This window comes from Condylura cristata, unplaced genomic scaffold, assembly GCF_000260355.1.
Source record: "Condylura cristata isolate star-nosed mole 26May11 unplaced genomic scaffold, ConCri1.0 scaffold00014, whole genome shotgun sequence".
Classification (NCBI taxonomy): Eukaryota; Metazoa; Chordata; class Mammalia; order Eulipotyphla; family Talpidae; genus Condylura; species Condylura cristata.
In genome coordinates this window covers 22,931,107-22,956,015 of record NW_004567115.1, presented here as the reverse complement: position 1 = coordinate 22,956,015, position 24,909 = coordinate 22,931,107, and the positions used below count along the sequence as shown (strand labels likewise).

General features: G+C 40.5%; 1 protein-coding gene across 1 annotated transcript in view; it reads right to left on the bottom strand.

The window, feature by feature from the left end:
- Positions 1-681: 681 nt before the first annotated feature.
- KCNU1 (potassium channel, subfamily U, member 1) overlaps positions 682-24,909 on the bottom strand; it is a 108,160-nt gene continuing 83,932 nt past the window's right edge. Inside the window, exons 20-27 of the mRNA XM_012724777.1 lie at positions 23,929-24,025; positions 20,555-20,779; positions 18,972-19,158; positions 12,525-12,599; positions 9,321-9,460; positions 5,303-5,476; positions 3,662-3,795; positions 682-1,054 (exon numbers count right to left, since the gene is read on the bottom strand). Coding sequence (XP_012580231.1) covers positions 682-1,054; positions 3,662-3,795; positions 5,303-5,476; positions 9,321-9,460; positions 12,525-12,599; positions 18,972-19,158; positions 20,555-20,779; positions 23,929-24,025 — 1,405 coding nt within the window. The remainder of the gene's footprint in view (positions 1,055-3,661; positions 3,796-5,302; positions 5,477-9,320; positions 9,461-12,524; positions 12,600-18,971; positions 19,159-20,554; positions 20,780-23,928; positions 24,026-24,909) is intronic.

Here is a 24,909-nt window from a genome sequence, read left to right as displayed (position 1 = left end):
AAATACTTTATATTTTTATGCGATGATGTATTTGTGAATTAGAGAATCTAGAAGGTTATACATTTCAATGTAAGAGTCATCATCCAGGTACCCCATCCCACTATATTCTTGTGCCAGGATTGACCAGACATCAATCTTAATTTTCAGAAATTAGTTTCCTGTTCAAAGCAGCATCTCCATACCTCGTCTTTCTTATCTTCTGTGGAAAGACATGAAGAAAGAGAAAGTATGATAAAAGAAAAGAAGAAGATACACATTTACCAGTTGCCTGTTTGAGGATAAATAATGAGAGGTTGTAGATGTCTGGACTCTGTTTCTTGTTTCTGGTGTCCACATTCTTTCCACTTATAATTTTATTACCTTTATTCTCTGACTAGAGGAACTCGAGCAAGTAGTGAGGGACCTCTTTACCATGGCTTCTAGGTGTTAAGGTACACAAAGAAATATAAACTTGCCTAACAGGGCATTTGTCATATGTTTCTTTATTTAACACATCAAATCCAGTGGGGTTGGATCAGACTTCTGTCTCTCCTCTAACAGTGTGGTTTGCTGGTCAATCACTAATCTTGGGAATGAAAATGTCATGTCTCCATTTTTATTTTCTTAATTTGAAGTCACCATCTCTGAAAGTGCCTTATAAGTAGCAAACTAGAAGCGTATAAGACTATCAACAGGTCTAGTCTAAATGTGTGGGAGCTGTCTCTGTGGTTCCTTCATGTTTTCATTTTCTGTTTCATTCTCATTTTCACATATTTCTGTCTGGGATGGCAGTATAACATTCTGAATCAATTGGTCTTGGTTGGTTGAAAACTGGGAAGTGTTGGATTCCAAAGACACTGATTTCACTGATTGTGTTGTACTGCCACTTGGCTCAGTTGTGGGAGGATTTGTGTCTACAAGTGTCTCTGTCGGTGGCACGATAGTTATAAATTCATATGAATTTTGAGGCGGGGTAGACTCCTTTTTGTAACAACAAGTATTGAAAGGTATAGCACAAAACACCAGATCCGAGGACAACAGCTTAAACTCATTGTCTGGCCGGGTAATCACAAACCTGTAAAAAAATTCAAAGATGAGTTCTGAGTTTCTGTGACTGCAACAGAGTGGCCACAGGAAATGGCCAAATTAAGGGGGGAAAGGATGTTTTTGTTTCTGCTTTGCTCCATTGGTTTCTTGTTGTCAATAGGAGAGGTTCTCAAGGAACTGGGGACTGATTTTCATTTTCATTCCTGCATCTGAACCTTTGAAACCTACCATCTTTGGCCTCAGGCACAGCATCTTCTCTAAACTTGCTTTCTTTTTTTTTTTTCTTTTTTTTAAAGATTTGTTTATTTATACATATAGAAATGGGGGTACAGGCCAAATGTGTGGGGTAGGGGAGCTGGTGAGAGGATCCACCAGAGACAAAGTGGGGAGCAGAACAGGCAAGTCTACTTAAATACACTTCTGAGTGGTGCAGCAGACAGGTCAGGAGAGGTCTGCTGTACCATGTGGGTCACCTCCCTGGCTAGGAAATGATCTCTGCTGCTGTGACTGCGTATAGCTTCATAGTGCTGTGCTTTAACCTGTTGAGCCACCAGAGGAGGCCTAAACTTGCTTTTCTCATTTTAATGGGGGGAGGGGTAGGATATGGTTTGTAATGAATGATCTCTAATGGCCTTTCTGACCCCAGGTCTCTCTGATTTTAATAACCACTGTACTAGTGATTTAGTTGGTACAATGGTAAGCACTTAGTCAACTTTATCAAACCAGATTACTTGCACTCCCATTATTTTCATTCTGGTGTAGGCTGCCCTTATACTTAAGCCACCGAATTTCACACAGAAAACAATGTGACTAATGAAGAAAAATAGAGTTTTGTTTGAGACATTGGCTGGTAAATAAAAAGTGAATGTTAGTGAATTTTAATGACCACCCAGAGCTTGGCCCTTATGTAAAGACTGTGGGGAGCAGAATGCCTTAACACAGTATCAGGCACATAGTAGATCCCCAATAAATGTGAATACAGTTAATGGCTACACTGGTGAACATGTCATACTATTGATGCAGAATAACCTTTCATGACTTTTATCCTGCATTTCTACATTGTTGCCCCAAATGATCACCTTTTCTTTCCTAAACAGCCATCTCTATGCATCATGCATCATTCTTTCCCTGAATAATCTCACAAATTTTATCTTTCCACCCAGTCTCCTGTATGTTCTAGCATTTTCCAAACAAGATCTACTTAATCACATACTTCATGTAAAAGAGAAAATTCATTTCCTCCCCTAAGGTTCTCTCAAGTATGGGCTGTACATTCTCCCAATTGCCATATGCCTCAGATTTTCCTGAGTTGTTGGAGGACGGAGATGGCAGTCAGGGGAAGAGAGAGAGAAACTTATGATTCTCCATGATGATTCAGAACATCACTCCTCTCCTGCTGTCCATCCTGTTGCTCTACAGCCATTACCAATTTCATTATTGACTCATCCACTTCATCTCCAGACCTCTACTTTCACTGAGACCCGTGTCACTTGAGACACTTTCTCTTTCAAACTACAGTGCCACCATCATCTTGCATGTTTGCAATTACCCTGTGGTTATAATTCCAACATCCAGGTACATTTCTTTCATTTCTACCACTCATATTTTTTTTTTTATCTCTAAATCACTTCATGGCCCCACACTGGACGCTATGATTTCCTCACATGGGCCACTTATGCTTTAATCAATTCCTTCTTGGTTAATTTCTTTCTATCTGTCTCATTTCCATACTCCTTTTCATCAAGACTTCTAGTTGTCTTTTCACTTTAGAGACTAGTATTGCTTCTATAAATCTATAACAAATCTACAATAAATAAAAATAAAATTTTACATCTTTCTTGATTCCCTGTAATACTTATTCCATTTTTTCAATCAGTAATGGCTGCCTAGTCTTCACTGAGAAACCTTGATATTTGATAAAAGTTTCCCAACTTCACCTACAGCTAAATTTCTCTTCACATCCATTCACTTTTTCCTTTTCTCCTGCAAGCAGAGATCAATCATTCAATTTACGATTACTTCACTTTGACTAATTTGGTTTCCTTCCCTTTCTTCTTGAACAGATTCCATCAATGTATTTCTACTCATTTGTTTTTAATTTCTCCTCCACTATTGAATTTTATCAACTCCCATTATGAGAATATTAATTTGGATCTATATTGACTTTACTCTCTCGAGACTGCACCCTCTCTATTCTCCTCCCGTCCTCCATGCAGTTTCTCTGTCTTCTCTACTGTGTCAGGTTCATCTTTCTTTAAATTGAAACCTGAACATATCACTCATAATTCATGGGTACAAAATGCAGAGGCTAGGAACAAGGCACTCAATAAATGTTTTCTGAATGAGTTTAGCATAAAACAGGGTTTTCCATATGGACAATGACTTTTTTTAGCTCTAAAAAGGTACCCATACATTCAATTTTCTGTGGGAAAAGTTGCCATTATTATTCCATGGCTGATATCAATTAGATTCTAATCATAAGGGTTCATTCATGTTGTTATACCCATTATCCCTATTCCTGCACTGTGATCTACTTCCATACCCGTCTTAGCAACCATGGACTTAGGGCTCTGGAATTTTATTTCACATTTAAATAAGTAGCTTTGGCTCTTATTCTTGCATAGGAGGCCAGCACCATCCAGAGCAGCATACTTCCCTTTTGTGTTCTGGATTTTTCTCCTCTTTATCCATCATGCGGTAGAGGCCAATGCACAAGATTCCAAAGTTATCTAACGAGCCACAGAACAATTCCCCAAATGTTATTCTTGGCTGAAGAGAGAAGAGAAAAGCATAAAGTGATAGCACTTTAACCATGCAATAACAGGTATGTATTAGAATATCATTTGTCTTTCCCTGTAATAGAAGTTTGGAAGACCTGAAGCCATTTCCTACTATCTTTATGGTAGTAGCATCAGTGGCTTGGAGAATGGGTTTGTGATTGTTTTTCTTCATCTAATCCCAATGTTTTTGCCTTTGATCACAAGCTTTAATGTTTTGTTAAACCAGTGATTGTTTTTGTCACTCTGGCCTTTCAAAAGCCTCCAGTGGATGCAGTAGGGGACATGTTGTTATACTTGTTTTTATTGCTATTGTGGTTTTGGTAACCACTAGAAATCAACAGTAAACAATAGGCTGAAAAACTGTTTTCAAGACACATAAAGAGTTCTATGTAAAGTGACCTCCAGAGAGTGATTGTTTTTTTATCCCATTCCACAACAGAAGTTGCCCCAAGCACTTCTCTTGACCTTGCTCTTGGACTAGAACCAACTTAGGCTCTACAAAATAAACAACAGGGTCAAAAGCAACACAAGTGGGGACGGTGAGGTCAACACAGAACAATTTAATCAGTTCTCTGATTCTTCAGGATTAAGAACAAAACAAGAAGACAAAACAGGAGAAAGGAAGGAAGGCTGACTGGTCTGCTATTAACTCTGATGACACCAGGCTATTTCCAGTAGCAGATTTCTTGGGCTTATAGTCAATTATCAGTCAACCTCATGTGAAGAATCTAGGATGACAGAACTGGGGAAAGGCAGATGCAAAGAGCTTGGGGCACAGCATTCATAAAGAGATTACTCCTTTCTAGGCTCGCCTCTACTCTGGAACCCAAATCCCAGAACTGCAAGATAAAAGCTGGTGTTAATTCGTGCAATGGCTTAAAAAACACAAGCATTTTCCACTGGTTATGTCCAATCAGAATTTCCGGCCCAAAATAGTATCTTCCTGCCAGACTTCAGGTGATCCGGTCATATTTTTCAGTAGTTCAGGCGCAGGAAGTGTGGGTAGACTGCCTTGGAAGGATTCTACTTTGCCTTTGGCACATGGTGTGATCTCAAAAAGGACTTGTTTCTCTGGGCCTCAACTTCATGAGCTGTTCAATGTAGTTAATAATGACATAAATCTTTGGACAGATTAAGTGGAAAAACCAAAGTAGAGATGAGCAGGAGAAATGCTCAGCATACATTAGTTGTTCCAATTACTACTCATAACCCTATCAAGGCACAAAGTTGTTGGTCCTCTCTGACGCTTCTATAAACCTGGATTTTATTATCTGGAAGGTGGGGATAGCAGCAACTTCTTTTGTCTACTTCTCAAACTTGTGATAAATAAATGGTGACAATGCACTCTAAGTTGTAAAACACACTAGAAGGTGGTATTAATTTGTTATCATTTCCTTGCTTCAGGCTGCTAGCAACCCAAATAGCCTGGATTTTTCTCAGAAATTCAGAAAGGTAAGGAAGGAGGGTGGACGCTGCGATGCGACAGGGACGCTCACCTGAATGTCGGACAAGATGGTTTGGTGTAAGGGCAGGAGCCCCAGCTTGCACCGCATTCTCCCAGACAGCAGTGTGGTGCTGCTGCTTTTATCCAAGTGTTGTTCTAGATGAGAGCTTATCCCTCCTGTCACCAGCATCTGAAGAAATTCCAGGACGTGGTAATTGTGGAAGGCCTGAAAAGCAAAGACAAGTCACATGCAAGGTCAGAAGAGCTGGTATGTGCACCGTAGAGACTGAGGGCCTCTGTGGACAGCGCTGTTTGAAATGGGTCTGATGGTAGAGAGCAGTGTCTTTCAACAACACTATCAAATTAATCTGGCAATTTGGGCAGGGTGTTGAGTTATGCAAAGTACAGAGAAAGCAACACCACCCACATCCCTTCTCCCCAGGGCCTTACAATGCAGCAGTAGTAGAAAGCAGGTAATGACACTGATACCAGGATTATCCCCTTTTCCCAAGCAACCAGAGTGTGTCAGGTCACAGATACCCTAGCCATCATTAACGGGTATCTAAAACATGTATTTAAACAGCTTTTTCCTTAGAGGATGACGGATAGTGATTGTGATCACCATCCATACTTGTGTCTTCTGTGTATGTACTACTAGTGCCTGTGATGGCGACCTCTGTCCTCAGTTATTGACTGAGGTCTCATTAATATTCAGATCTCCCATAACGTTGATCTTGTACTGCAGGGGTTGAATAAATGGATGGAATTTTTGAATCACTGGCATAAAAATGAGGCCAGAGGACAATGAGTGGGCCAATTTCCTGGTCTGAAACTGACTGGAGTGTGCGTAAATCCAGCCACTCAACTCCTTTCCCAAAGATTCCTAGCACACGCTGTGTAGACTAAGAATTAACATGCTTGTGACTAGCACTGTCATGTATTAACATTAGGTTTTCTCAAGTCTCTTAAAAATACAATGGTCTACATATACTGCCTTTCTTACTAATTTAGACTCCATGGAATAAAAGTATAATTTAGGTAAGAAACAATTTTCTTAGGTAGAAATGAGAATATATGTTTATGCATTATTGATATAAAATCAGTCAGTTTGTTTTTGTTATAAATAATAGCAGTGACTTGAGTTGATTTAGAAATCTTGCCTTTTACTTCCGCTAGTCCCACACTCAGGGAATCTTCTTTTGAAACCTGGATGATGATAAAGAACCCTTCTCTGGTCTCCCTGTCCTGTTTTAGTTCTCATTTGCCATGCATTTCTCACCATGCTTCCAGACTGATGCTCTAGAATCACAAATGGGGTTCCCCCATCCACCTTCTGGCCAGTCAGTGCCACCCCACTATGCTCTGGGCACGCAAAGCACTCCGGGCTTTGCGCAGCTCCCTTTCCAAGCTCAACCCTCCTCGGATGGGGCTTCTAGTGTACACCCACCTGCAGCTGTCCAACTTTCCTTGTCCTCCCTTCATGCCTTGCACATTTGCTTCGTCTGTCCCCAACTTGATGAACTCCATGTCGGCCTTCTCATCAGAATGAGTGTCCCTTTCTTTGGGATCCATGGCCACTGACATTTACTCTTACTTCATTTTTCTGTATTTTATAATTGATTGTATGTCTTCAATCCACCTGAGTTTGAATTTTGAACTAACATCTCCTAGCTGAATACCTCTGGACAGTTCATGTGTTCTTTGCAACGGTTTTACAATCTTTAAAACTGATATACTACAACCCAACTTTGAGCCCTGTTTGCAGGATTAAGCAAGATACACAGCACATGGTATGAAATGCTGTTCTCTCCAATGCTAGGTCTCAAGGGTCTGGATCACCTGGAGTGATTATCACAGGTACAGATTTCTGGGATCTCAAATCTACTGGATTAGAATTATGGGGAGGAGTGGCACTGAGAAGTGAAAGGACACTTCTGGTGTCTTCTTCACAATCTCAAGCATTACTTAATAAAGATATCAACATGCTAAATACTCGCTACATTTTATTCTGAGAATCTCAAAAGATCTTAAGAGCAAACATCATTTATAAATACTTCTAATTGAGAATGAGGCTGTATGATAGGTGAAGTACACATGACCAGCTGAGGAGCCTTGAGAAAGTCATAATCATTCTCCAGCCTCCTGTTCCTTATAAGTAAAGAAAAATGCTCTTTGAGCTCATGTCCAGTTCAGAAGCTCTATTGCTGTAGTGTCACATGGAGATCCCGTGTGTGGGCCTGAGGGCCTCTTCATATTTCATTTTTATGGCAATGAACTGACAGAGGATTAAAATTGAATCTCATTTATACTTTATAGACATGTTTCTCCAACTGAGGCAGCAGTTGACAGGAATATGCCAGAGGATACTTGAAGCTGGTGTCAACTGTGTCAGGAGATATGAAGGGAAAGCCCATTATTCAATTTTGGAAAAAAAAAAAAACCCCACAAAAACCCACAGGTATATTCTATTCCACAGGGAAGAGAATGAAAAAAAAAATAATTGCATGAGAATCAAAAACAAAACATTAGTAGTTCTAAGCAATGACAAGTTGAGTGGACGTTATCTGGGCTCAGTCTATCCCTGGGATCTGCATACTCATTATCCTTTGTGTTTCTTGTGAGAGACTTGGAGTAAATGGTAGAAAGGAGCGCCCCTGAGACAGAAAGGGGCCTTTAAATATGGGTGAGGTCAGAAACATGGATTCCTAAGACTGGGAGTCAAGATTTCTTGTTTCAGAAACTGCCAGAGTCTGTTCTGAATGCATCTGTTTCTGGTCTTCCCCTTCTGTGTAGGTGGGCATGTGTGGAAACAAAACTTGGATTCAGATGATAACCCCTGACTGTGCAGCTATAGGAAACCGCTCTTCCTGCATTAATCTGGGCAGCAGATTGGAAAAGCCAAGCCTGGAAGAAGTTCTTCGGGAAGTAAAGATGGGGCACATGGGACACCAAGAGGGAGAGGAATGGCTACTTCAGGTGTCTCCTCTCAGAGTCTTGTCAGGAAACTGGAAATCTGGCTTGGAATAGAGAACAGGACTTGAGTTCTTTTATTTGATGCCTCTCTGTTGACCTAACTTCTAGGGATGGTTTCCAAGGTCATCTTAATGAGAGAAATCTGTCTTTCCATTAACTCTTATACAAGAACTAGTGTCCTTCTCACTGGGGGAAGGGTGTAGATAGTCATGATAGGGCAGATGTGTCCCGGTCTCCCCTTCCTGCCTGTCTTCTCAGCAATTCATGAGCTTGTCACTTATGTCACCTTCTTGGTGCTGCCTTCCTTGGCCAGGTAATTAAAACTTGTGACCCATCTCCCAACCCCTTCATTTCCATCTCATATCTTCTTGGCCCTTGTATTTATGGATCTGCTTTATGTTTCATGTCTGTGTCAGGCCCCTTTAGTCTTCTTCATGAACTGTGGGTTTGGACTATGTTTGTTCTCAGCACCTAGAGTAGCGCCCTCCACAAAGTAGATGGCCAATAGTGATCATATAGTGAATTTGTCCCACCTACGGAAACCCTGCAATAGATGGAGGATCCACTCAGCAGCCGCAGAGACACCAACAACCAAAGAACCACCAGGTGTCAGATATGCAGCCAGCGTGGGGAGTTCAACACAGAGGAAGACTGCACTTGGCTCAGAACAAAACTCACCCTACCAAAGGTCAAAGCTTTGTCCTCCAGCACCCTCCCTTAATGGCTGATTTTACCTGAGATGTGGGGTATTTTGGAGAGAAGAAAAAATCAGTACCTTTTAAACTTGAACAGCAAAAAAACTGGTCTATCCAGGTTCACTCGAAACGGAGATGGACTCTCTGATACTTACATTCTCATTCCTCCCCTTATCAAATGATCCAGATCTAAAGGCCTCAGATTTCTAATCTTGAAAGTATGAAAATCTTGCATCCTTCACCATGTAGTTGTGAGAAAAGGTGAAATACGGTGTGTGAACAAGTATTTTGGGCATATCAAAGAAAAGTTACAATTGTGAAATAATGTAATCATTGATCCAAACCTTATGCCCCTCTGTAAAGGGCTTAGTCTGGGGGGTTCCCCTGCTTAGCTGCACTTACTGTTGCCAGAAGGGAATCCAAGAAGTTGCCAGAAAAGACAGAGCCTTGGGAAAAGGAAGTACTGAGATGCAGGCTTGTCCCAGTGAAGGTTCCTTCTGCTCCACCAAGTTGCTCAATAAAGTGGATGTTGGAAGGATTTTCTGCAAGGCAAAAGACAGGAAAAGGAGAGATGGGGGCCCTCCCTGGTGGCGCAGCGGGTTAAAGCACTGCATTAAGAATTTAAAGCCACTTCCGCATGAGTTCGATTCCCGCCTGCCCCGGAGGTGACCACATGGCGCGGCAGACCTCTCCTGACCCGCCCGCTGCTCCCCTCAGCAGTGTACTTAGTCAATCTGCCTGTTCTGCTCCCCACTCTGTCTCTGGCGAAGCCTCTCACCCTCCGCATCTCTGGCCTGTACCCCAGTTCTGTATGAATAAATAATTAATTTTTTAAAAAAAAAAAAAGGAGAGATGGGAAGGCAGGCTTAAGGATAGTGGAACAGCCAGATGAGGCAGGCAAGGAGAGACTCACTGCGCAAAGGATTTAATGCCTACTTTGGGGTCAGTGAGGGATCTACTCCCTGCTTCTCTACATTTTTTTTTCCCAAGTATCTTCCCCCCCAAAGACTTGTACCATGGGGGGCACTGTCATCATCAAAGGGATATACGTGGCTCTCACACTTAAGTTACTGTAGGGATATGTCTTAATTGTCACCTTTACAGAATTTATTTTTCAAACCAGGACACTTTTAGAAGTAAAGGGGCATTCTTAATAATTTTACTGACAGGCTAGACATAAATAGGAATGTGGGACCATCCCACTTGTAGTCTTTTTTTCATAACACTACACCATAAATGACTTGGTATTTACTTGGGTTCCTAGGAATGTGGGCCCTCAATGAATTAAAGCAGCAGCTCTCAAAATTCACTGTGCATCTCTGGCCTGTACCCCAGTTCTGTATGAATAAATAAATAAATCTTTAAAAAAAAATTCACTGTGCAAATGAATCATTGGAGGGTCTTGCTATACTACTGATACTACCGACTCCCTGGGTCTAGAAGAGATCTGAGACTGATGCCCACAGAAGCTTCCAGGTGATACTGATGTCCCTGGAGCCCCCTACAGCTCAGCACCTTGTGGCAACCTCGGAGGTAATGCATATCGTCACTACTGGAAAGCAAGGAAAGGCACTGACTGTCCTGATTCCACAACTATTGCTTCAAGAATGTTTGCGTAGAGAATATTTTTGTTTGCAAGTGGTATAAGGTCTTAGACCCTTCACAGTTTGACAGTCATATAACAGAGCAAATCAAATCTACTGGATATATGGCTCAGAATTCATTTCTGGATTAGTCTATAATTCTTTTGACTATTCCACTGTAAGTTTGGGGAAAGTGACACATTGGTGACTTTAGTGAATCATGTCCTTCCAAAAATGACACATTTTTATAAAAGATGAGAAGGCATAGCTAATATCAGTCCTCATTTCTCACATACGCATACATCCATCTCCCTTGAGCGGCCATACACACCCATCCTAGGAGCAGTTGCCTAAGTCTCACTTGCCATGCTAAGCAGGTGGCCTGGGCTTTCCCAGCCATTTGCCCATTGGCCACTGTGCATTCTGCTTTAAAATCAGACCTGCAGCTTTTGAGTCTTCGCAACCCTCTCCAGTTTGCCAAAGAATAAAAAGCTGAGTGAGCTGGGAGGTGATTTGTTAGGCTAATTTGACAAGGGCTACCTGGTCCCAGAAAGTCTTTAGTGGAACAAGGCTGGAAGTCCCTGGGGAGTGACCAGATGCACTCTCACCCGTGAGATACTGAATGACCCCTCTGAACACTCAATTTACATCGCCATCTTAATGAACACCATGTATAGACACCTCTCAGTTGGAAGGGCTCAAAGGGGAGGAAAACAGAAATAATGTTTAAATTAAAAACTCTCAAAATTTATTGTGCCTATAAATCACCCAGGGATCTTGTTACACAGATTCTGATTCCCTGGATCAAGGTGGGACCAAGATGTCCACATGTCCAAAAAGTCCTCAGACGCTGCTGAGTTATGGGCTACACAGGGAGCAGCAGAGATTCAGAGGGTCATCTTACTGAGACCAGAGTGGCAGCAGCCAAATCATCTGCATACCTGCATGGGCCCAGGACTCACTCCCCTGAAAGCAGCCTGAGAGGTAACTCAAGCTGGCTATAGATTAGCTGGCAGGAAGCAGTCAGGATCAAGGACTCTGAGACCTTCAAAGGTGGATTTGAAGAGTTTCTTCGCTAGGATCCAGGCTGATCAGAGTTATTTCCTCCTCCTCTGCTGTCACCCCCAGATCACCCACTGGTGTCCCTTGCTGATTCTGCTCTTTGACTTCTTGCTTATAGGACTAAGAGGCCAGTTCACCTAGTTTGGTATAAGTCACACTCAGCTTTGAAATTTTGCTCCTAAGGAACTTAGTCAAGCCACACATGGGTGGTCATGTCTGAGTTGGTCCAGTCTATGTTACGACGCTGTCTCCTTCTTGGGTACCTCCCTCTTTCCTCACTAGGCATTATTGGTATTAAATCCCAGTATATCCCCCAACACCTCATAAGCATACCTGCAAGTACACAGAGGCACCTGGCCTGCATGTCCTACCTTTCTTCCTGCCTCACACTTAGGAAATGTTCATACATGTGCATTTTTTTTTTCTTAAGGTGCTGGTGAAAGAGAACAACTCATTCTGTTTTTCTGGGGAGGAGAATTTCCATTTAGAAGGGTACTACAGAGCCAGGTTTAAGGGGCCAACCTTGGGCATACAATGAGAGAGCACCTCTTTAGAGTTCCCACTGAATGGGGTTTCACTTGCTTCTGCCTGGCATCTCCACAGGAGAGGAAAGTGCCAGCACAAAGATGAGTTGAGATCCTTGCTAGTACTCCAAGCCTACAACCCCACCTAGGGGATCCCCTCTGAACAAGAGAGCAGCTGCAGGTCTTCCTTCTCTGGTAACCTGAGTGTGAAGGCAGATGGTATTCCTACACCCCATGTTGGATATATTAGGCTCTGCCGAATGATGTCACCAGTTGTGAGAAAGCCTGATGTGAACACCTGTCAAGTACTTAATGCTCCCCAGGCTCCATTCTGGCTCCTTGCTTCTCTGACTGTGGATTCTAAAGCGAACTTTGGGGCATCGGCTATAGATCATAAAGGTTTCTCCCTTCGCTTTTGTCTTTAAAACACATCTTACTCAGTTCAGTGATGATGGGGATTCTCCGGTCTTTTAATTTGTCATTCTGTGGGCTGAAGGAGTGTGAAAACCCCTCTGTGGGTAGAAAAACAAAGAAGAAAAGAGTTTGACAAATACAAACTAAGTAGCTTGCAAAACTTGACAGAGATGTAGAAACACGTCTTGTTACTTGGCTCTTCATCTTAGCAAAGTTATTCTCTCATACCCAAATTCCTAAGCTCTATTTATGTCCAGAAAAAGAAATTATTTTGGGCTGTGTGTGTGTGTGTGTGTGTGTGTAAATAGTACTTCATATGAATTACAAAAACAAACCTCTTCAATTCCAAATGTTGTATTGCTTATCAACATCCTAAGTAACTGTTACCCTCTGTAGAGTTGTGGTGCTAGATAGTGATTCAGGCAGAGAGTGTACTGGTATACCTTCATATACCAGTAGAACTCTTAGGGAATTAAATAAATATGGGGTGCTATTCAAAGAGCCCTGGTGAAGACAGTGAAGTTGGCTCCTGGGGATGCCTGTGTTTCTCAGATGCTCCTAGTCCTGTCCCCTTGCTGGCCCTGGTCTCTGGGGGGCCCGTCTCAACCCAGAATGCCGAGGGAGTTTTTCAAAGACCAGGAGAGAAGGTAAAGAAGTGTCTATCACCTTAATGTTAGGTTGAGGCAGATTTCCCTCCTGACTTAGGAGATCAGACATTTCATTTACCTCTGTGATAATCAACTCACAGCACTGGCTTGAAACACAGTTTTATAATATGGCAAACTATACAGTGTGTTAACAACAAGCATGACACCAGAGTTTCAGTCCCCAACTTAAAGAATGCAAAAAAGAAAAGAGAGTAGTGGGAAGCTATGGTCCTGTTTTCTCTCTCTCTCTCTCTCTCTCTCACACACACACACACACACACACACACACACACACACACACACTGAGTGATTTTATTGGAAGTTATGCTTTTAAAACTGTTGATTACCTTTCTGGAACTTTTCTGAAATGTTATATGATGGCAGAGAATAGTGAGAAAATTAGAATTCTACTGGGCCTTCCTGGTGGTGCAAATGGTTAAGTCTCAGCACTATGAAGCTATCAGCAGCGACTTCAGCATGATTTCGATCCTTGGCCATGGAGCCATGGAGGTGATCCACATGGTGCAGCAGACCTCTCGTCTCAACCACTGCGCCTCTCAGTAGTGTATTTCAATTGATCTGCTGTCTGCAGACCACTCTGTCTCTGGTGAATCCTCTCGTGCCCGTACCTCATACCTACCTCAGCTCTTGCATGCATGCATAAATAAAATAAATCTTAAAAATAAATAAATAAAAATAAAATTCTACTGGCAATTAAAATGTCCTGCTTCCTTGGAAGAGGGTGAATTATCTATGTGCTGAGCCAGGTAAGTCTTAGGGGAAGGGAGGATAGGATTTGGAGTAAATGGAGACGAGAGGGGTGGAGAAGAATGGCTGAGAAAGAGACACAGGAGGGCTATGGTGAACCTGCCTGAAATAGGGTTAGGGAGAAATCTAAAGTTAAAGTAAGATCTTTTTTTTTTTTTAAAGATTTATTTATTTATTCATATAGAACTGGGGTACAGGCCAGAGATGCGGAGGGTGAGAGGAGTCACCAGAGACAGAGTGGGGAGCAGAACAGGCAGATCGACAAAGTACACTTCTGGGGGGAGCAGTGGGCGGGTCAGGAGAGGTCTGCCACGCCATGTGGACTCCTCCGGGGCAGGCAGGAATCGAACTCATTGAGGAAGTGGCTTAAGCTTCTCAGTGCAGTGCTTTAACCCGCTGTGCCACCAGGGAGGGCCGTAAGATCTTTTTTTAACAGGAATGTTATGTACTGTGATATTGAACATCTTTCCATCTTCCAATAAATACTCAGTAAAAGAGCCACTTCTTGTAAATGCAAAGTAGAACTGAATATATTTCTTATAACCACTAAAATTCTGAATCCAGCTTCATGATGAAAATTTCAAGCTTTCCCAAACATGTGAGCCACATGTTTAGTTTATAGTTAGAACTGGCAGTTAGAACCTTAGGAACTTAGTAAAATCCTTTACTTCAGGTGAAGAAATGGAAGTCAGAAAGTTAATCTTGTACAGACAGCTACTTAGAAGGAAGACATATCCATGGCTAGAGAGCAGATACCCTAACTGACTTGCAAAATTTATTCGTAATGGTCTCTGAATACCTTATACTACTTTACACATATAAGCTTTATAAACTTATTATTTTTTAAAGTTATTATTTATTCTTATTTATAAATTTTCAGGTTTCCAGAATACAGGAAGACTTGAAGGAACTAAGAATATACCTCCCAGAACTGAACAAATTTCAATATATTTTCATAGTGATAGGTACTGTTAAAAAAAGAAAAGAGGCCCTCCCTGGTGGCGCAGCGGGTTAAAGCACAGCACTGAAAAGCCAAAGCCACTTCCACATGAGTTCGATTCCCGCCTGTCCCGGAGGTGACCACATGGTGTGGCAGACCTCTCCTGACCCGCCCTCTGCTCCCCTCAGCAGTGTACTTCATCGATCTGCCTGTTCTGCTCCCCACTCTGTCTCTGGTGAAGCTTCTCACCGCCCCTGAGCCTCTGGTCTGTACCCCAGTTCTGTATGCACAAATAAATCTTAAAAAAAAGAAAAGAAAAGAAAAACAACAGCAACAACAAAAAATCCACCAGACTTTAAGTTTATTGAGGTAGGGAGGTGACTCTAGATAGGATTTGAAGAACAGGGTAAGAACAAGCTGGCCAGGCAGAGGGAAAAGAATAGGGAATGTAAAATAGAGGAGAATCAGTAGAGAGTAGAAGAAAATTCAAACTTCCTACTCATCTGAAAACTCTTCAGGATTTTCCTGCATTTGCCATATATATCACCATTGTAGGATTTAAAGAAAGGAGTTGATATTATCTGAGAAATATTTCTGAACATTCTCTGTGGCTGCTATCAGTAGTAGGACCTACATGGCGATTATACAATGGTCACAGTTATACAATGGTCACAGTTGCACAATGGTCACAGTTGCACAATGGTCACATCAAACCTGTGAATTACATATAGCTCCATCAACTTCAGAGATGCGAAAAGTGACACACATACTTTGCCTGAGATTAAGTGGCTAATAAATGAAGGATAAACACAGTTTAATGCCTGTGGCATTACAGTGTGCCTACATTGCTGCCTATTGAACAACACAAGGTTTGGTTAACATTTTCACTAACTGAGGGATGTCCATTTCTCTTGAAGAGGAAATCCTCATTTGAACCCCAATGCAGGATTCCAGTCCCTCTCATATCTGGACCTTCATTGTCAGTTGTGCTCTGACTGCAGAGAGCACCTGCATATCTTCTCTGACACCAGCTCAAGAACAGCAACTGAATTTCTGCCTTAACTCCATCTCTTCTTGTGGAGCAATGGTTAATTTGAATATTTGTCAGATCATAGCCTGGGTACATTATACTAATGTCAATATTTTTGCTACCTAATAGTACACAGTATTATACCTGAAATCTTCCAGGCTGGCAGGGTGCCATTACAAAAGATTGCTTAATTGCAGATTACTACTGTACATTTAAATTTCAGTAGCATATTAAGTTGTCAGACTTAATTACCATTATATGTTTAGATTATGCCACAGATTATTTAGTTCACTACCTAGGTTTGCCAACCTGTTCTCTGTGTGATGTGACAGGGCAATAATTAGAGCATCACTGAAAAATCTGAGGCTTACCATGGGGATGTCCAGGCTCTTACTGATCCCGTGGAAGGTTCTCACTTGCCCCTCCTGCAATGTGCCTTAATGACTCATTACTGCAGGAGCCTTGATGATTCTAAGCCAACTTCACCTGTACTTTCAGCATAACTTGAAGGTGTGGGATTCCATAAAGTCTCCCACGAAGGCTCACCAAATATGTTTGGGTAAGATTTCTTAGTCTAGGCCCAAATGGCATTTTTGAGTTCCACAGAATTATTTTTATCATTTGGAGCGATTCTGTGTACCACAGGATGTTCAGGGGCATCTCTGACCGCTGCCACCATATGCATTCCTCTCCCAAGTGTGACAACCTAACCTGTCTCCAGACATTGTCAGATGTTCTCTGGGGCAAAATTTCCCCAGTTGAGAATTATTGTCTTTAAGGAGGAATAAGACTTCTATCTTATCAGCTGGTCTTCTTGTGGTGCTCAGCATGAAAGATGTTTCCTATCTATTGGTAACATTTCACAGTTTTTATACTATCAGTTCTTGGCAGTAGCACAAAAGGAGTATTCATACAAAATGGAAAGAATGGTTAAGAGAATGACAGAACCAAACAGATTTGTCTGAAGATAGGGGGTTACTGTATATAGACTCCAGGTACAGCCTGTGATTCCAGAGTAATCAATCAAGTTTCTAAGCAATGCCCTTGGTTACTCTGATGTTTACTTGAAATGTGCTCAGGGTGGGACTTCACAGACACCACTTGCATCAGATAGCTGATTTTAAGAGCTTCTTTAAGTGGTTCCAGAAAGTCCATCCATGATGCTATGATGACCATTTAAGAAATGCACAAAGTCGGCAAAATTTTCTTCTAAACACTCCTTTTTGACTTTGGGGAGAACACTGGCTCAAACTACAGGATGTTTCAAACACCCCGACATTCCTTCATTTTCTCCTCTTTTCTCTTCCTCCTTCTACCAATCTAGTTAACTAATCATTTAAGGGCAACCTTCTAGGCCACTACAGAGTAGTGCAGGGTGTGTCATGAAAATCAATATATTTTTGTTGGATGGATGAATAAGTGAAAGCATGATTATTTTGATCTAGTAATACTAGATAGAAGGGGAACAAAATTAAAGTGATAGGTTTATATGTGTATAACCTACATAGGATATGAGATTTTTAAAAATCATTATAAGGAAGGAAGGAAAAATGATTCAAATTAGATGGCCTATGGTGTCAGTTTTATCCAGGCTGATAGTGAAAGCATACTTTCATCTGTATATTGATAATAATGCTTTTAATGTGAAAACTACTTCTCAGCCCAGTTATAAAAAGTTGAAATCATAATAAACATACACACACATACACAAATACACCCTACACACTCACTCCCCTCCTCTCAGACACATACACACACTCATCCACACACACATTCACCCCCAAACTCACACTCCCCTGCATGAGGAAGCCTAATAGTTAAGAATTTACATGCAGAACGCAACAGCAATGCTAATGATCTTCAGATTTATTCAGCATTTTAGTACACATCTCCTTAGTCTGAATTTTTGTGGAGTTTGTTGCTTTCTAAGGATGTGACTCAAGCAGCTGGTTCAAGTCATCTACCAGAGATTAGACTCTTCGAGTCAATTTTCCCTTTGTCTCTAGTCTTACATTTTCCCAGTAATGTCTTGGGGTCAGAGATAGGTCTTTGTTTTCCCAATTTGACTAATGACCATTTCTCTTCACTGTCATGTTCACAAACAACTCATACTGCCTTTGAATTTGAACTTCCAACTTCCATGCTATGGAAGCTATGTTTCTAGAGGACTGAGGACCTGTTCATGATGCAGGGGGAAACATCACCAAAGGGATGTGGTTAGAGCCAGGGAATTTCAATCATGTTTTTATTTTTTTCCTTGAGTTGAAGATTTTCAGATACAGATATTTCTTCAGCAATTGTATTTTCATATTAGGTGAAAGGCTAGTACTCCATTTTTATAAGGACCCTAATATATATGGCTTTCCCCACCTTGTGGTAGAAGGGAAACCATACTTTCATATTGGGGATTTACCTTGAGCACACTTTGGGTACAGTGAAATGTGTGGAAACTCTTAAAGTTTCAGTTTACTGGCCACACATGCCAATTCATTAATATGTGCTAAGAATCTAACTGTCCATAATTGCATTTGACATAGAGAAGAATACAAAGGACAAGACTTGATCCCCATCCTGAAGAAGGCCCCACTGCTCACTATCTCTTTCTAATCAGAAGCTTAATAATGACACTTCTAGCCTATAAACATTTGAAGGTAACTTATATATAATCTTTCTACAATTATACTTTATTCATCACCATAAAACTAATAATAGTGACTTGAATATCTATAAGGTTCAGTGAGATTGATTAATAGCACACATCATTAATTATAGCAATATGTCAACTGCTAATTCACTGATGTTTGATTAGTAATAATAAAATTTGTAACTCCATGATTTTCCTTACCCTGAGAAAAGTGGTAGTTGCATTCCATTTAGAAAATGGATATTATTTTCATTTTACTTAAAATTCCAAAGCAGTGAACTGTTCACTCCTTGTATTAAAGAAATCTCAGAGCTGGAATGGATCTTAGCGGATATCTAGATTAGCCTTCTTTCTCCATAATTCAAATACCTCAGAAAGGAGTTAATTCCCTTTTCTTAGTCCATTCTTGCTACTCTCTTCCTATTAGGGTATTGTCCTTACCTATTTCTGAAGGAGTGTGAGCAGAAGGGCTAACCCTCAGTGATCTGATGTTGAGGGTGGCCATGATGTTCTCTGTGTCTACCAAAGTTGGACTGCTTGATGACTTGGATGGAGAGGATAAGACAGCACACATAGAACAATCCTCTATATTGACGGCATGGAGGTCTCCAGAATAAAGGGCAGATCCCTAATGAGAGAAAACCAGGTTGAGGAGGGACTTCTGAGAGGGAAGATTCTATATCATGGCTCACAGTGGTAGCTCTTTATGGGTGTTGCAATTTTTGAGCCACAGCTTTTCTAGTCTCCACTGATTTGGCTAATGACTTATTTTCCTAACATCTGACATATGTAGCCTTATCAAGTATTAATAAGTCTCATTGTGACTAAATTTGATAGAGCATTTCCTGGGATCAATTGGGGATGAGAAAATGGAGCAGGGAGATTTAGGAGCCCAAATCTATTACATGGCTCAAGTGGCAGAGACAGCAGAAGAATAAGGGTAGCAGTGGTGTGGAAAAAAATTCAAGAAAGACATTATGGACCTATTGGCAAATGGTGCATTTTCACAATTTTGCTAATAACTATACCTAACTCTACTTGTATTCTTCAGATGAACTAGTGAAATGTCCATTGTTTTTCTTTGGTGGAGGAATAGGGATAGATTTGGTCCTGTCCTCAGGTAGCTTAGACTTGAATATCGGAAATTAATAACATTACCCACCTCTGGAGATTTCAAATTATTCTCTTTTTTCCTGTCTATGGACAAAGTAATAGGGCACAGTAGGCAACATTATGTTGTATTTTCTACAAAGCAAATAAAATTTACTGCTTAAAAGAACCATTTTTGAGTTTAAAAATATTTCTTATATATTGCACATTAAGTCATAACATATCAAATGTTATGCTCTGGTGAATTTTACACTGTGCATGATGTTATTTTTCTGACCAGGGAAATGGTGGCATTGAATACCATATAGGCCTATGAAGGCTCAAATCAAATGTAACAATACCTTGCCTACCTAGTGGGTCTATTTCTCAGACATTTAAGTGCAAGTCCTGCTTCTCATACATCTATCAAGGATCATGGGGCATTGTATCTCAGAAAAGATGTGTCTCCAGAAAAGATGAGAAGGAGCACAAAGCCTGGCCAGTACCAGTTTAAGTATGCCATGAGTCAGAATCTGATCAGAAATGCAGAGAAACCTCTTATTTATATATGGTCTATAAACCATGGTCAGAAACAGAAAAGAAACATGAAGCTTCCTGAGCATGGTGTGTTCCTGTGTGGATTTAAACCTATTCCTGATAATTACTGGCTGGGTACACTTGGGCAGGTTAAGTTTAACATCTTTAAAATCAACCCTATGGGATTATCTTGAGAGTTAAGTGAATTAACTCTTAGAACAGTTTCCGGTATCCACTAAGCACTATATAACCTCAAGCTATAAATGTGTCATTATAGTTAATATTTAAATTATTGTTAATTTATTAGTATTGTTTATTAGTAACTTTGTAGTAGTAGTGATAATATTATCAGTATCATGATCACTATAAATATTTACTGTCTCCTTTGCGATACTTACAGGCAGAATGTATATCTGGGGGAAATTCCGGAGAAACCGCCACTCTCTCTGCAGGTAATCCAGAGACCCAATGAACACTATATCCTTCAGCTCCTGCCTGGTGTAGTTGCTGGCTCTCAAGGGCATCACGAAGTTCCGAAGCCCCATCAGTGTTGAGTGGGCATCTCCAAAGATGCATGCTACAATGTGGTTCCGAAACTCATGTTTTGGCTTCTCCGTTCGTTTCTAAGCGTAAGTGTGCCAGAGTTTAGTCATTTTTTAGGAACGAGAGGAGTACCCCTCTTTGAGGCCTCCTGCCCTCAACCCCACTCTATCAGGCACCTCACAGCAGTCCTCTCACATGGCAACACATTTTTTCAGATTGCTCATAAGAATGGAACTTGTGCACAGAGGGGCATTATTATACTTTTGATTTTTGGTATAGTTCCTTCTTATTCGTATTTTAGTTTTCTATCACCCTAGAGTGCAACAATTAAAACTCAAAGCAGCCTCCTTCCTCAGGGCATGAAATCATTGAGCCAAAAGAGGAAACCAACCCTTATTTTCATTGTTTTTCACCCCTGTGTGGGCCATAGTAAGATTCATTGAAAAAAGCTAAGATGTTCCAAATTCTATTGCTAAAATTATGTCTTCTGGTGAGCCCTGGAAATTAATCAAGGAGATTTTTATACATGTGAAAATATACATTAGCTCAAGCCATATGAAACTACCGTTTGACAGGGTCAAAAATGGCTAAGTACTGGCAAGTTCATGTGTTCCAAACTAACAGGCTGAACTAACGCAATAGGCTGTTTTGAGAGTCAAGTAAATTCATCATGCAAAATGCACAAAAGAAATTGGAAGGCTATAAAAATTCCATTCAGTCCAAACATTTGAATATGCCTTATGTTATTATCAGCATTACCAATTGTTAGCATCTCTCTTGCATGTCTAAAATGAAAACAAAGTAATATACATTACAGATATTTAGATTAGGCTTCATCCATTCACAGACTCATAAAACTAATAAAATGTTAACTTAAAAATTTTCTCATAGAAAACTTATTTTAAGTTGTTGTCTGGTTTATCTCAGGAACGAGTCAATATTTCCTTCCATGGTGTTGGGATGGATTAAAATATACACTAGACCTGCAATCAGAAGGCCTGATTTTTAATTTTTTTTCTTTTTCATTAGTTGTATGACTAAAAACAAACTAGTTCACCTCCCTGGCTCTGAATCTTTAAGTTTAAAATAGTTTAAAGATAAAAGTTAACTTCATTGTGGAAATCAATGAATACATTGGAAGTACAAGTACAGTGTTTATTCATTAACTGTTGTTCAATAACTATTCATCCAATCTGAATCCTATTGTGTTTCTAGATTTTCAGGGAAAGACATGTAGAAGCTAGTAGAGAAAGCAGTTAAATGTATTTAAAATCACTTCATGTATGAGTGTGTTCACATTCATAAGCTCGAGGACACTCAAGCTGTTTCGAATGGATGGCTGGTTCTCCCTCATGCCAGTCCTTTGAAGGGTTAAGTGACAAGTTTCTATGAAATAGCAGTTGACAAAATCTTACAGGATAAGTAAGTAACATCTGTCATGGCAACAATTAGAGTTTGTCAAATTAGCATATACTAGGAAACACTCTTTTTCCAAGGGGAATTTCCCTGTGAGGGGAAATAAAGCTACTTGTCGGGAGAGCTTTCCTAGAGTGATATGAATCTTAACCAAATCTATTAAATAATTGTCTCCAGCTAATCTGATTAGTTTAACTTGAATAATGAAACCTCTAACGGTATTTAATGCAACATGCCTGAAGTCCAACAATTGCTCTTCTGGGTAGAACTAAACAATTAGAAAGAAGATACATGGCAGAATGCATTAATGGGCACAGCTAGAGAGGCAATTTCTCCAAGAAACTGTGGCACAAACTGCTTTCCAATTGAGAAAGATGGTGACTTTTGGGGAAGGGACGGATGTTCTATTTATTCAGAGTAACTTAAATCAATGACTTCCACTGGGCTTTTCTGCAAACTAAACCAAATTCCAAGCTTCTTTGAATGTTGCAACTTGGACACTAATCCTTCAGGGTCATAAAACAGAATTTCTAAAACTGTAAGATCTTCTGAACATGAAAAAGGACTCAGTTTTCTCAACTATATTCCTTATCAAGCATCAGTAAGGGATAGAGCTATCATAGCAACCTGTCAGCATGCTTAGTATATATGGTATAATAAAATGTCTGCTACTGCCATTTCTTGGTTTCTTAGATGCTTCCATCTGCAACCAACTTCCCAACCTTTCTAAAGATTTCCCTCCCACTGGAAACATGTTTGGCTTCTTGCTCAACGGATGTTTATTACATTTAATTTAGAATAAGCCATAATTGCTAAAATGGTGAGTTTCAGCAACCCTAATAGTCTTTCAGTTGATATGACAGCTGTGAAATTTTATGCTTCTGATCGAATGATGGATCATGCTTTTACAAAAATTGGAATACATTCTGTCAGGACCCTGGCATTTAGTCACAAAGTTTGTGTATAAGACTGTTTGCACATTTAACAGAAAAAAAAAAGTGAGCTAAACTATTTTTGGAAAGCAAGAAAAAATATGCAATTATCAATTAGTCACAGTTGAAAAAATATATTGTATTTACACAATGTGAAAACAACCATTTTTATTAGTTAAATTTACCAACAACAGCTTGCAAGGTAAATCACTGAGATGACACTCGAGTTTCCAACTCCAGAAAAGGAGAACAGACGTGGATCCCAAAACCAAGTGTCACAACCTGGATTAGTTTTTTTACATCTTATCGATAGCATTTCGGTGAACTGATTTAGTTGCCTTGAGAGGACAGAATCAGGGACAGGATTCTAATATGTACAAGGATTCACTCATGATGGGGTCATCCAGAAGACACATTCTTGGCCACTTTATTAAGTAGAAATATAGACAATTTTAAGAAAAAAAAATATTCCAGAAAATTCAAACTTTAAAACAAATAAATTAGGGAAATAGTTATGTTTTTCTTAAACACTTCAGAGTTCTTGTAAGTTAATAGATTTCTCTGGTGCATTTAAGTTAATTAGATTCACCAGCAAAAGAGAAAAATTTCAGTAGAACGTCATTCTGAATGACTGACTTGGCTCAACTGTGAAAGGAGGCAGAAGTGGAAACCTATCTGATTATTTTAACTCCCACTCACATCGTCTCAGTCAGGTGCTGCTTTTTGTACACAGCCCTCATCTGACTGGGTGAGACATATGTTTTCTGTTCAAAATTCACAATTTACAAAGAGAAAGGCCAGGTGCTTATCACTAAGAAAAAAAATATCATTTACCATAAAGAGGATCTTTTTTGTTTGAAATTTGGTGCACGGTCACCTACCAGAATCACCTGCTCCAGGGGAATTGCTTTGCACCAGTGGAACATGCCGCTGCTATCCAGCCGGTCGGAGTCCTGGTCTGTTTCGTATGGTTGAGCTCTAGAGAGGAAGAATGGAAAGCTTGAGAACAGTTGGGGCTCTGATGGAACAGCTCAAGAGTTTTGAGCCCAGAGTGAAAACACATACATACACATAAGGAGAAAAGACGGGTCTGTGGGACACCAGAATAAAGACTGCATCTGGGATCACCTGAGAGTTGAATGTCCAGGTCATATTGTAGCTGAAGCCAAGCTACACTGCCTTTCTGAATACACAATGTAAAAGTTAGAGACTGAATCATGCTGACCTCCCTCTTCTTAGTCTGTTTTCCTCCTCTCTGCTCTCTTATGGACCCCTATTGAAATATCCTCACCTATTAAATGCATTCCTTAATTCCAGCACAGGCTTGCATTTGACTAGACTTTCCCTAATCTTTATCTAAGCCTCTCAAAGCTTCCATGCAATCACCCTGCACTGCGAGTAGGCAGAATGCTTGCCAGGCAATACATTTCATTACAAAAAAGGGGGTTAGAAGGATATTTTGAAAAATCTTACTCACATCCTAACACAGGCATATTTGCTTGTTAGACAAGATAGGAAACTTTTAAAATTACAGAAAAGTTAGGGTTAGAAAGGACGTATTTTTTAAAAAATATATTTATTTATTTATGCATACAGAACTGAGGTACAGGCCAGAGGTGCAGGGGCAGTGAAAGGATTCACCAGAGGCAGAGAGGGGAACAGAACAGGCAGATCACTGAAGTATACAGCTGAGGGGAGCAGCGGGCCAGTCAGGAGAGGTCTGCCACGCCATATGGATCACCTCCAGGGCCAGGAATCGAACTCGCACAGAAGTGGCTGCTGCTAGCTTGCAGTGCTGCATCCTTACCTGTTGTGGCACCAGAAAGGCCCTATTTTAGTTGAGAAACTCTAGGAGTAGATTG